General features: G+C 41.7%; 1 protein-coding gene across 1 annotated transcript in view; it reads left to right on the top strand.

Moving 5' to 3' along the window:
* esama (endothelial cell adhesion molecule a) overlaps positions 1 to 13,739 on the top strand; it is a 77,944-nt gene that overhangs the window by 56,622 nt on the left and 7,583 nt on the right. The window contains exon 2 of the mRNA XM_078265500.1: positions 11,439 to 11,590. Coding sequence (XP_078121626.1) covers positions 11,439 to 11,590 — 152 coding nt within the window. The remainder of the gene's footprint in view (positions 1 to 11,438; positions 11,591 to 13,739) is intronic.

Here is a 13,739-nt window from a genome sequence, read left to right as displayed (position 1 = left end):
ATTTATTACTTTACTTAAGTTGGATTATCGCTGTATGTTTATTTAATTTAGCTGAATTTCTGCAACCTGTGTGTGCTTTGCTGCTCGTGCCTGGGTTTCCCATTCGATGACCTTCTGCTACTGACATGTTGGTTGATTGAATGAAAGCGATGGTGTTTCTTCTTGTCTGTTTGTTTTTTATGTGACTGGTTGACTGCAAAACTTAATTTGCCTTTTAGGGATAAATACAGTTGTTTGAATTGAATCCATTCGATATCACGATGCATCACGATGCGTCACCTCCTTGATATTATATATTGCTACACATGGTTTTCATCTACAAACTTAAGCAGTCATATATATATATATATATATATATATATATATATATATATACTAACTCACCTTTTTTATTGTAACTGCTCTTAAAAATGACACTTTCCTGAATGTAGTCTGAACACAGCAGACAACACACAAAAGGCATTTTTTGTTTTTTTTAAAGCAGCAAACTAGTAGGCAATAATTGATTATGGTCTGTCACCGCATCGCGATGCATCGATGCAATGATTAAATTCAACACCTACTCTATAGGCAGTGCTTGGGGGTTAATTCAATTCAATTTTATTTATAGTATTAAATCATAACAAGAGTTATCTCAAGACACTTTACAGATAAAGTAGGTCTAGACCACACTCTATCATTTACTAAGATCCAACAATTCCTGTAATTCCCCCAAGAGCAAGCATTTAGTTCGACAGCGGCGAGGAAAAACTTCCTTTTAGGGAGAAACGTCAGCAGACCCAGGCTCTTGGTAGGCGGTGTCTGACGGTGCCGGTTGGGGGTGTGATGAACAGTGGCAATAATAGTCACAATAAAGATAATGGAACTATGACTAGAAATAGTAGTTGTAGTAGTTCATGGCGTAGCAGGGCACTGCAGGGCATAGCAGGACGTAGCAGGACGTAGCAGGGCGTAGCAGGACGTAGCAGGACGTAGCAGGACGTAGCAGGACGTAGCAGGGCATAGCAGGATGTAGCAGGGCGTAGCAGGACGTAGCAGGGCGTAGCAGGACGTAGCAGGACGTAGCAGGACGTAGCAGGGCACTGCAGAGCGTAGCAGGACGTAGCAGGGCACTGCAGAGCGTAGCAGGACGTAGCAGGACACTGCAGAGCGTAGCAGGGTGCGGAGCAGGACCCCGGTGACAGCTGCAACCGTGATTTAGGTGCCACCCTAATCCAAGGAAAACGGCTGGGTGAAAAAACATAAGGACTCCCCAGAGCTAAGTCAGTTACTCTGTTCTGAATGTGTGCTATTAAATATTCACACACTGTATGTGCATGAAGGTAAAAGCATTGTCTTCATGTGTTCTAGCTGTGAATGTGTGATGTTAGGTGTGAATAAATAATTCAGTGCTTAATATAAAAAAAAAAAATTCGAAAGACGTGTTTTTGTTGTTGTTGCTCCTTCAAGTTTTTTTGCCGTGGACGTCCTGCTTTTGTTCAACCACGGTTTTTGTAAATAAAAGCACCTACCCGTTTTGCAATTTTAGTCAGATTCCCAATGCTTTCTTAAACAGTTTTCACCACATTAGTTGTGTGGTTCCAGGATCAAGCCCATTTCCTTGTGTGACTGGCCAGTAGAGGGGAACCGAAGAGCTGAAGTCAGGAAATTTGTAGTCTATAGCCACGACGTTCCACTTCTGGGATTGCTCCAGCTCCTGCATGTCTTTTCACCGATGTCCGTTTCCTGCCGCTTCCTTTGTGTTGTAATTCCAACCTCCGGCTGATTTCTGAGGACTATGGTTAACTGCTCCTCAGATCTCTGCAGGGTAAATCCAGACAGCTAGCTAGACTATCTGTCCAATCGGAGTTTTCTGTTGCACGACTAAAGCAACTTTTGAACGTACACGTGTTCCACCAAAACAAGTTCCTTCCCGAGGCTATTTTGCAGAGACTCCGTCCTGCCATGTAAACTAGCCAGACCCTCCTCCTCAGCGCTGTGGAGGAAGGTCTGGCAAAGCGACGCTAGGGACTTTGGGACATCTGAAACGTGCAATACAAAAAATATTTTAATCATAAACCAACTAAACATTCACATTAATGTTCCCACTGTTTAAACCTCCTGTTCTGCTCCTAATTTTCACCTCGACCATTACAGTAACAGTTACACAGCTAGTTATTTATTTACTTCGTTTAGACTCACTTTTATCATTTTTTTTAAGTAAGGTTCAAATCAAAACCATGCTTCGTTTGATTAATTTAGGTGTATGGTTCAAATATGTTATAATAATGATTAACTATATTTTGTGAGCAGTTATACTAAGAACTTTTGATGGTAGAAATGGTAGTAGAAAACAATTTAACACCGGAAAAGATATTTTTGCAAAACAAACAACAATATCCAGGTAGTAGCTTTGTGTTACAGCCCACACATAGCACCCACATAACTATTAGTCAGTGTCCTCATATTACATTTAGTTTACATATACAAAACGTAGTAACAGACGTCACTTGCCATTTTTGCCAAGACACATGTACAGTACATGCACATCTGACACCTCCTGTGACCCTTCCAAGGAACGAAGTAGAGCCGCAGTTTACTGTCGAGGCAAACGAGTACACTAATCTGTCAGTGAGAAATGATTCTCAAAATGTATTCCTGAGACTTCTAGAACACCTCAGTGTTGTCAGCTTCTTGGCGTACGGGTAAACACAAAACAGGTTTATGCAGACAACCATCTATTAACATTGCAGCATGTGTTTATTTGATATTTCCTCCCACTTTGATGACAGAACCACCAACCCAGATCAGATCTGGTGAAATGATATGCCCGTCCCGTGACCTGGTTCAGTAGTTTATCTCCATGAGAGAGCAAGGCATCCCGTCTCCACCCAGCCTCCAGGGACAGGACTCACTTATCCTCCATGGGGACATCTTTGCAACACTGAACTAATTCTCCCTGCTGATCATCCAGATTATAACATCTCGTCCTCGTCTCTCGGCCTTTTATCGCTCTTGTTCTCATCCTGTCCTCTCTCCCTTAAATCAGGCTGTTCTATTTTTTATGAACAGATGTATTTGAAATTATGTAGAAAGAACACGTCTTACCTATGACATTCTCCATCTACCCCCCCCATTCGCTTTAGCAGTTGTTGTGGCTAATATCGCTCTGAGAGGAAGCGACTGACCCACTCCACCCATCTTTTTAGCATGAAAGACACTGGTCGAGGTCACCGTCATTAAAGTCTGCTCGGCTACTGCTTTATCTGCAGTGAGGCCTGTGGAAGTAAACAGGCTCAATCTCAAGTGTTTCCTGTAATTACAAAATTTGCACATACAGAAACACACACACACACACACACAGCAAACTATGTTCATCAAAGGAAAGAACTGGCTCTGTTGTGCCTCCATAGAGCTCAAAGGAGCGTCAACCAACTCATGTGTACAATATACACTTGGCTCTGAGGCTCATACTCTCAACCCATGAATTAGATAACTTTTTTTTTTCAACACTGATATGTTGCCTGGAGACCTATCCATACATTTGCACTGAGTCCATAACTACATTATAACTGTACACACGATTGAGCTGTGCTTTCTTTCAGAACACTGAATTGAACACTGATGCGTGAATAATGTGTGGCCGTGTTTTCCAAAGAAACAGCTTGATTTTACTGTCTCTGTCAATAGCAATGCAAGTGTGTGTGTGTGTGTGTGTGTGTGTGTGTGTGTGTGTGTGTGTGTGTGTGTGTGTGTGCGTGCGTGCGTGCGTGCGTGCGTGTGCGTGCGTGTGTGTGTGTGTGCGTTATTTCCTGGCCTGTCAAACTGAATTGTTTTGGATACATTCTCCCCAACAGCTTTCATACAATTTGAATACTGGAAACTTACTGTAGTACATAGCTATAAAGGCCATACAGCAGTAAAACTGCTACTATTGTTTTAACTTTTATCTTGCCTACTTATTTTTGGATTTAGATTTTTTTTCATACTTTATTGTGCCAATAAATATCGTTAGCCCGGTTGATGTTTTAAACATGTTTTTAAACCCTTTACATTTAGTTTCAATTACTAAAACAGAAAACGGTGCACACGTGAAAAACAAAGTACCAGCACAGATGTTACTATCATAGTGTGCTTATATATATTTATTCATACATACATATATATACATATGCAAAAACATGCACATAAGCAAGAGGAGAAAAAGAAAATATGTACACATACTGTACATACATTCATAGATTCATACATGCATACACGCATACATATACACATTTAGCTAATGACATGACAACTCACGGTTGCCGGTTACAGTAACATAACACGTTTTAGGGCTTTGGTTTGTTCAAACCAATAAGCACCTGTGTACATATATGCATATTATATCAGGGGTTGGCTACTGTTATTTTTTTATAAAGTTAGGAAAGCACTGCTTTATAACCTACTGTTTCCACTTCTGTACTGTAAGTCCTGGTACAAGTGCACACTCAAGTGCACACGTCTGAAGGCAGAAGGATGAATAAAAGCCACCTAACCATGAAACACCTTGTTAAATCCGACTTAGTGAAATTCCTCCATTATCTTTCAGTGAGACCATCCAGACCTCATTACTCCCTTAAATCTCTACAGTGAGCCAACTCGCTCCCATCTGCCCTGCCATCAGTCACCATGGAATATTTAAAGCCAATCGTCATGAAGCCTGCAGAGTGCATTTCAGAGCTGCCACACTGGGAAAGATTAAGCCTCACTGACCAAATTAAGAGTGAAGAGTGAATGTTAGGAGTGTGATTTGTGCGGCCTTGTTCATCTCTCTATTTTATCCCTCCACTTTCTATCTCTCCATACATTCGTTCGTATTTTTCTTCTGGTGGGGTGCACTCACATCGGGATCAGGGAGGATTTCTGTCAGGAAATCTTTTTAAAGCTGCACTTGGCCAGATTTGTCTGGAGAAAAACACACCCGTCTAATCAGGCTAAATCATGAAGAGAGGCCCATCTACACTAATAAGGAGATGAAGATTTGGCCCATTTTCCAAAAATGAAATGTTAGTGTCTGGGAGATCCCTGCTGGGAAGTCTTGTTTGTACACTACAGGTGACAAATTGCAGATTTAGAACAAAATGCCACATTGTCTTTTCCACAATAGTGAGTAAGCACCAAATCCATGCAAAGCTGGACTCATCAGCAACAACTGTACCTCTTAAAGGGATAGTTTGGATATTTTGAAGTGGGGTTGTATGAGGTACTTCTCCATACTCAGTGTGCTAGCTACAGTAGATGGTGGTCTGCACGCCCACAGTTTGGAGAAACAGGTAGGAGTACAGATACGGAAGCTAAGAAATGTGCTGCTGTGGACGGGGGCACACAGCAAGCCCTTTCCGACGGGGAATTGAAGCAGTTACATGTATCATCGCTGTATGCTCTCTTCAAAGCCACCAGACTCCTTTGACAAAGAAACGTAATGCCGCAGAACTCTGGAGTTGCTGGTCTACCGTTGCCTCCATCAGGTAGTTAGTTTGTGTTATTGTGTGACTTTTTCTAACCCTTTTAAAGATCATAGTCACACAATAACCAGTCCCTCCAGGATTTCACGATCGCGCCAATTCACGCAAATTCAATCAATCACCGCAAATTTGGTGCGACTCGCAATTTTGACCAATCACCGCAACTTTTCCGCACATTTGACCAATAACCTGAAGTTTCCCGCGACTTCAACCAATCACAGCAGTCCCACGTGCACTCTGAGAGCCAATGACCAATCGGGAGTGAGAACGGGTTGATCATTTCCTTGTTTTTGATATGAAGACGAGACGTGTGTGTGACTCATTTACCAACAAAACGTACAGCGAAAGACCGAGCAAAACATTTCAGACCGTCCGATACATTTTAACATCAATGTAGACTTTTACGATTTAAAAGTCGCTGAAGTTGCTGCCGTTTCCATCCTGGCTGTCGGCTCTCTGCAGCGGTTGGGGCTACTGCTCCGTTCCCCCCGCGACTGACGCTTGCACACACACGAACACACACACAGACACACACACACAAACAACACACACACGGTGGATGCAGGAGAAAAAGGAGATGAGATGACACAATGACCTAAATTGAAGACAGCTACTCTCGTTATTGTAAGTGCAACTTTCAATGTCTCCCGCTACTTCATTGCAACAAACATACAAAAGACTTTTATCGCAATTTTTTACGCAATTTTTTACAAATGCTCACGCGAAATCAGGCATTTTTGGCCGCAACAATCTCAAAAAAAGGCCGCGAAATCCTGGAGGGACTGAATAACCCAATCAAACTAACCAATGGAGGCAGCGGTAGACCAGCAACTCCCGTGTTCTGCGAGGTAAAATGACTATTGTCAAAGGAGTCTGGTGGCTTTGAAGAGAGCAGAGGCTTCAGTTCCCCATCAGATAGGGCTGTCTGACAGCAAGGTAAAGCACACTTCAAATAAATCCCAACTATCCCTTTAAGTCCTGATCCTACAAAGACACTTGAAAGATGTTTTTTTAGGAAATATTTATTTAAAGCTTATTTGCCCTTTTGAGAATGAGAATATTGATCCCACTCTATCTGTTAGTCAAATATGAAGCAACAGTCAGGAGACAGTTAGCTTAGCACAAAGACAGGGAGCAGGTCAAGATATAGTTTGGCACATAACCCCCATAAAACCACAACTTGTCATTTTACATGTTGGTTTTTTGTATGGATTATACTAAGAAGACATAGTATGTCAGTGAGCTTTAGATGTGTTGAAAGGTGGATTTCACTAGCGATGGACAGAGCCAGGCTAACTGTTTTCCCCTGCTTCCAGTCTTCATGCTAAGCTTAGCCAATAGGCTGCTGGCTCTAGCTTCCTATTTAGCATACAGTCATGGGAGTAGGATCCATCTTCTCATTTAACTCTGAAAAGAAAGAAATAGGTGATTTTACCAACATGTCAAACTCTTCATGTAATAAGCATTGCATTCATTCTAATTACACAAGTCCAAAAACGTAAACCCCTGTTGCTTTAAAGTGCCCATATTATGAAAACAATCACCTTTTCTGGGATTTGGGGAGTTATTTTGTGTCTCTGGTGCTTCCACACACATACAAACTTTGAAAATAAACCATCCATACTGTTCTGAGTGAGATACGGTTTCTGAATGTGTCCTGTCTTCAGTCTCTGGGTGAGCTGGTCACAACCTGCACGGCTTTCTACGTCACTAGCTGAGACGAGGGGCCTAGGGGGCTAACCGTTAGCATGCTAGCTCGTTCTCAATGGCAAAACACTGCTACAACACTAGTTCACCATAATCTACTAAATAAATTGTATAGAACTACTTCCATGTCCCTGTTCTGCAGGTATTCCACGCAAAGTTGGAAATGCGCCCTCATTTAGAAGAAGTCTCCCAGCTAATCCTGCCTTGTACAGGTCGAAGTTGGAGAAACAGCTAGCTATCAAGTGTGAGTTTACCTAGCTACTGAGCATGTGCAACTCCCAACAAAGATGTTTGAGAAGTTAAGAGGTCTCACTCTGTAGCTAAAATAGAGACCTGAACACAGGGTGAAAAGAGGAGCTGCAGCAATGAGCAGTACAACAAAAATATGATGTTTTTTGAAAATTAAACCATGTAAACCTATTCTGATACAATCTCAAATTACAATTATGAACCTGAAAATTAGCATAATATGGCCACTTTAAGAATACAAGTCTATGATTGTGTTGTGTTGTCTTTCTTATAATCGTCCTTGTCCCAGAGATTGTCATTTTATGTCGGTGCGTCCATTCCTCCATCCTTTCTCATCCTTCTCTCCGAGACTTCCAGCAGTCACTCAGTGGAGTCTGTTACAGGCGTACTGCAATCATCGGAGAGCTGCTGATCCTAGCATCCATCCATCAGTCAACATCTCTCCAGACGAGAGGTCTGCTTCTCGCTGCTACAGCAAGTCTTCTTAGGGTCTAAAGATCGAATGACACGATGAATCTCTTCGTCACCTCTTGACCTTCTTTTCTCTTCCGTTAAAGCACCTTTCCTTTTTCCATTGTTCATCTTTTTTCATCCATCTCTTGCCTCGCCTCTGTCTATATCGTATTTCAGTTTTCGCTTCATTGGCATGCCTCTTTATTAGAAACAAAGTTCCAAAAGGAGTATAGCAAACTAATTATCTGTGTCTCATCACTGACACGTATCAGCTCCAGCCGTCTCCTCAGTGACAGAGAAGCCGATACCTACACCTACTCTCTGCTGAGATCTCTTTACCCGGTGCATTGTTGCAGTTCTAATTTCAGCGGTGTCGAGAAAGCATCAGAGGTGTTCATTAGAAATAACATCCATTTAAAATTGAATCTTACAGCTAGATTTTTTTTGGAACATATCTTATTTCTTATATCTTAGTTTTTGTCTGGAATCAGAACACATCTGGTTAAAGTTGCATTTAAATGAAACATGACTTTTATGATCTATATGCACATATAATATTAAAGCAGCTATATCAAATAGTTTTATGATAACAGTGTACCAAATGACAATACGAAACTAATGTGTATGTGTATGGTGAATCCCCTCAGCTTGATGTGGCTTTATAATGAGTTTCAGCTCATCGTTCAGCTGTCATGCTGCAACTTTACTGTGTTGGTTCACTCTCAGCGCTCTCATAGCAGCAGCAGGCAGCTGTTTTCAGTGGAAAAAGCTCTGAAAACCCACTTGTACACTACCTGCTCACAGCTAACAGCAGACAGGCAGCGTTAGCAACTAGCTGGTGAGCATGGTGGAGCATTTAGCAGCTAACGAGACAGATATTTCCCTCAGGAGTTGGTGGAGACCAAAAACAGAGCTACAAGATATATATACAGCCCAAGTATAAAGCAACAGTTTGCCAACAATTCACCATATCAACTTAAGTAATAGGTTGCATTCACACCTCGTTTCCACAGCCCACAAGTTCAAGTGCACTTATTGGAGGTTTGAATATGAAAAGAAATGCCTAAAATAAATGTTTTGTTCTGTAACAGGAGCTGTATATAAAAACTCAAATCAACAAAAGCTTAACAAGTTGTTTTTACAATTGCACCACACCACATTAATCTGTCTTTCTCTTTTTAGCTGATAGCTGGTTCACCGTGTTCCGTGTTACCACCCTGATCTGCTAGAGTAAGCAAGCAGGACACTTCTTTCACTTGCATTGTGACTTTAAAGCAGTGCTAGGGAACTTAGCAAGTTGGTGACCCCAAATGGCAGCAAGCATGAGGCAACTGTTTGAATACTGAGGACTTCAATACCCAGAAGTCATGTACCATGACATTAGTCGACCATGTTTCTTCTTTGTAGTGTCTAGCTGGTGGAGATATAGTGAAGAGGTTCAGCTATGGCTGATGAGTCTGCTTCACACTTTACGATTGGACTTTGCACTTACATTTGATTGCATCACTTCATGTGCGTGGAGAAATATTCTTGTTAGTGACAATTGTGGCACCCAAACAATGGCACCAATTAGGGTGAGTAGGATAGAAGGTCTTTCTACATTCCCTGCTGCAGTACAGTGAAGACAGTTAATGCAGTATTCATGTGGCTTTAAAATCACTCTTTTTAGAGTGCTGTGTAGTGGAAGAAGAGTGTTTGTGCATGTAAGTGGATGCCATTAGCTTGATTCCAATCTGTTTGCATTATCATTCACACGCAGGTCATGTCAATCACACACAACAGCACACACAGAAATCCCATACATTTAAAAAAAAGAATGTGCCACATTTCTGTATTGCATGCTTTCTGAGGAACACACACATACACACTGAGAGTTGGCAGCTCTGTGAGACTGATCAGAATTGACTCAGGTACACATTCTCTCAATGTGGGAATCATTAAAAGGAATATTTGAGGAGAAAAGTCTGGAAGAAAAAGAGAAACCCTGCCTAGAGGAGAGGTCAGAAGGTTAGAGATGAGAGAATCAGAAGAGCAGGAGAGAGGGTGTGTGTGTGTGTGTGTGTGTGTGTGTCTTCTTTATGCTATCTCTGTCCGATTATCTCTGTTATGGTTGGGATGGACAGAGAATTAAAAGGCAGATGTAGACTTTGTTCTTCTTCACAACGTGATTCAAAGCGAAATTATGTTTTACCAAAGCAGGGAATGGCATCCACTGTCACTCCAATGTCAACACCCTTAATTACTGTAAGCAACAAATGTTTTTTGAATGAATCCATAAATTAAGCACAGTGATGTTAACTGAGCAACACAGCAAACACTGTCTCAGTCAAATATGTGCTTAAATACTTGACAGGTGACAGATTAAATATGTAACAGATGGTATCTACCTATAAAATGATTTTCAACAGGAAAACGTGAATATAAACATGCAGAAAATGCATTCCATATAAGTTTCTGTGAGTAGCCGATGTCCTTTGGCTCTCTGCTGCCCCTCTCTGGCCACACATGTACGTTACATTTTACTCTGTGACAATGAGCCCCTGAGTAGTTCATTTCAGGCTGCTCCAGATAAATGAACTGTCTTCTTGCTGTTCTCACTTAACAGCCTTAGGTGGATTCACACCATTGCTCTTTCTATTTCATTAAGCTCATAGTTGGACCTAGAGATAATGAATGCAGTAATCAACAAAACATGCAAGTTATTAGAGATACTTGTGCTTTACAATAAAGACATGAATCCGAGTACAACACATTATTTCTTATTTGTTTCCCTAGTGATGAACCACAAATTCACTAGTGAGAAATATAGCATCAAGAAGATGATAAAAATATTACTCCGCAGGCAATTATGTATTGAAAGACGTCTAATAGCCGTCTTTACGTAAACCTGACGTCTAGGGAATTATCTAATATAAAATTGTTGTCCTTCATTATGTTGTGTGCTAGCATGCCTTCTGAGAAATGACTACTGTTAAGGTCATTTCTACTGTGCCTGCAATGTTTTTTTCCCAGGGGATCTCTGCACTTCTGCAGCATTTTGTTTCGTTTTTTGCTCTCGTATCAACGTCACATATCAACGTCACGTAAAGTCCCATATAAATCCCTGAGATCCAATCTTTTTAGAGATGTAGCGTGCAGTTTGACAGATTGACTTCTTGCAGCGGCCTGTTAGAAACGGAGCTTGTGTCAGTTGTTTTGTGTTTCTGCTGCTCAGTAGCCTGATGACAAACACAAGATGTGTATTGTAGAGTTTTGAAGACTTCACCTCCACAAGGGCTTCCCTGCATGGATATTCTCCCAGCTGTGGTTGGTAGGAACAGCATTTGGAATGATTTTCATGATAACGGATAGACTTGTGAAGTGTTTAGTTTCATTGAAAGCCGCAGCTCAATGTTTTCTACTGTGTCAGCTTTGCAAGTAAACTTTTCAATGCTGTTATGAATACGGATTCATTCATCTTACAATGAGTGTGGATGGAAACCTGGCCCGTTTTGCAGATGGCTCACACTGACAGTTTTCCTTTCTCTTCCCTTCCCCTCCATCCAGGCATATGGGCCCAGATCCAGATGCCCCAACCCAGTATGGATGTGACCAAGGGCCAGATGGTGCTGCTGAAGGCCTCGTACAGCACAGCGCCAGGCAGTGACCCCAACACCAACACCATCCTCTGGAACTTTGTTTCTAACAACACCCAGTTGGTAGGGAAGCGAATGGGAGACCCTAAAAACAAATATGGAAAACAGCTCCATATCCAATATACTGCAGTCTCTACAGCCCAGCTGGGACATCTTTTACTTGCCTTCTGGGGCTATAATATCTGGGATTACAGTTATAACGGACGTTTGCCTGTCCTTATATGTCTTATGCTGTTAATCTGGCAAAGCTCTTCCTTTGTAAACCCTTAGAAATGAATCCAAGACAAAGAAAAAAGGCTTAACGCTTTCATACAAACACTGTGGGTTTTCTTTACCGCTTTAATACACCGTACTGTAGGTTTTTTGCGTTAGGAAATTAAGATAAATGTTTTTTTTCCAAATCTGATTATTTATGAAATCATTGCTGCGATATTACATGAACTAAAGCAGAGGGGGTTTGCATAACAAGCCCATCTGACTCAACCCTGTATTGTTTTTGACACATTATCTAGAGACCTGGCCGTGGCTCAGCTTACATATCTGCCTCGGTCAGATGATTGGGCTGTACAGATGGACGGCCCAAAAGAGGATCATAATCAAAAAGGAAAAATGGGGAAAAGAGAACTCCGAGAGCTGGAAAAGAAACAGTTGATTAAAAGTGAGGCTTTTGCTTTCATGTGCCTGTATAGCCATCCAGTGTCTCACTCTGCTTCACTGTCATTTGTAGCCAAAAAGATGGCACACACTCTCATTACCTTCAAAGCCAAACCTAGAGGCCACAGTCTCTGTAGAGAGTAGTATGTGTATGGTATGCACAGCCATCCCCGTGGGACGCAGTCTAGCAGCTCATTTGAGGTCATCACTGTGACAAACTAACTAAGCTGAAGTTCAGTTCTGTTTTTTCCAAACTAAAACATTTTCTGTGGAGGAAATCATACATGAATTAGGCTTTTCCTAGTCTTGCATTGCCAGCTCTATCTCCACAGTGCTGTGGAGTAAGGTCTAGCTATACCACACATTAGAGTGCGGATCGGGCCGCATTTTTCTGTCCGAGCCCGGCCCGCGTCCGACAGAGCAGTAACTGAGCCCGACAGGCATTAAGATATTTATGTCCGAGCCCGACACAGTTAAAATCTCGTTTTTTTCTCATACTAATGACACATGTACGTTTGTTTGTGTGGAAAGCTTTTATTAAGCAACTGTAGGAAGGCATTCGGAAATGTCAACAGATGAGGCATCAGCGCACACGGGGCAACAAGCGCACGTTAACACAGGCGCGCACGTTAACACAGGCGCGCACCTACATAATAAGCTGTTTTAAATTTAAAATGTTCAATGCCTAATCGCGCTGATGTGCCGGGCCCGACCCGAATCCGAACATCATTTCTAAATATCTGTCCGAACCCGGCCCGGCCCGTCGGGTACCGTCTGATCCCGATGGGCTCGGTTCGGGTAACCATCCTCTAACACATATACATTCTGGGATGGGAGAAAAAACGCTCTGGGTTGTTTGCATTTCTTTAAACCAAGCAAAATGGTCTTGGCCAGCGCTAAGCTCCAGGTGGCTCTGCTAAATAGTCTCTGGAAGGAACTTGTTTTGGCAAAAGAAAACTCCACATACAATATTAAATGAAGTTAACTGTTGACACAATACAGTAACGTGAGCTATTTAAATCAGCTGATACATGGTTAAACCTCATTATCTCTTACCAGTGTATCTCCGTGTCTACTTTGTCCACAGCAATCCCACCAAACAGTCCCAAAACCTCCCAGTTGTAAACATATTCTTTGTAAATCTTTACAATAATTACCCAAAAGAACCAAGCAGGCCTGTCTTGTTGCACCATCCACATTTTCTTCAAAACTTGTCATTTTCAGCGTGTAGCTTGCAAGCTTGAAGTTTGTTGTTGTTTCCCGAAATGAAGGGATTTTTGCAAGGCGAGGGACATCCTCCATCCATGCTGGGATTTGTAAGAAAACCTCACTGACTTTTAATTGTCTGACTTCAATGTTTGTTCCCGTTTTTCTGAGGACATATGTTGTATGGTATTTGCTATATTTCTGGTGTTAGCTACAGTACATTACAGTTAAGCCTCCCCTGTTTGAAAAATGTGGCTGCAGTGTGTATTACGGTAACAATTCAAATTCAGAAATATGAAGTAGTTTGGCTTCATCCTCTGCCTGAACAGTTCATACCTTGTGTTCCAGCACC

Source organism: Sander vitreus, chromosome 13 (assembly GCF_031162955.1).
Source record: "Sander vitreus isolate 19-12246 chromosome 13, sanVit1, whole genome shotgun sequence".
Classification (NCBI taxonomy): Eukaryota; Metazoa; Chordata; class Actinopteri; order Perciformes; family Percidae; genus Sander; species Sander vitreus.
The sequence above is the reverse complement of the archived record's forward strand: the minus strand, read 5'-3'. Positions and strand labels throughout refer to the sequence as shown.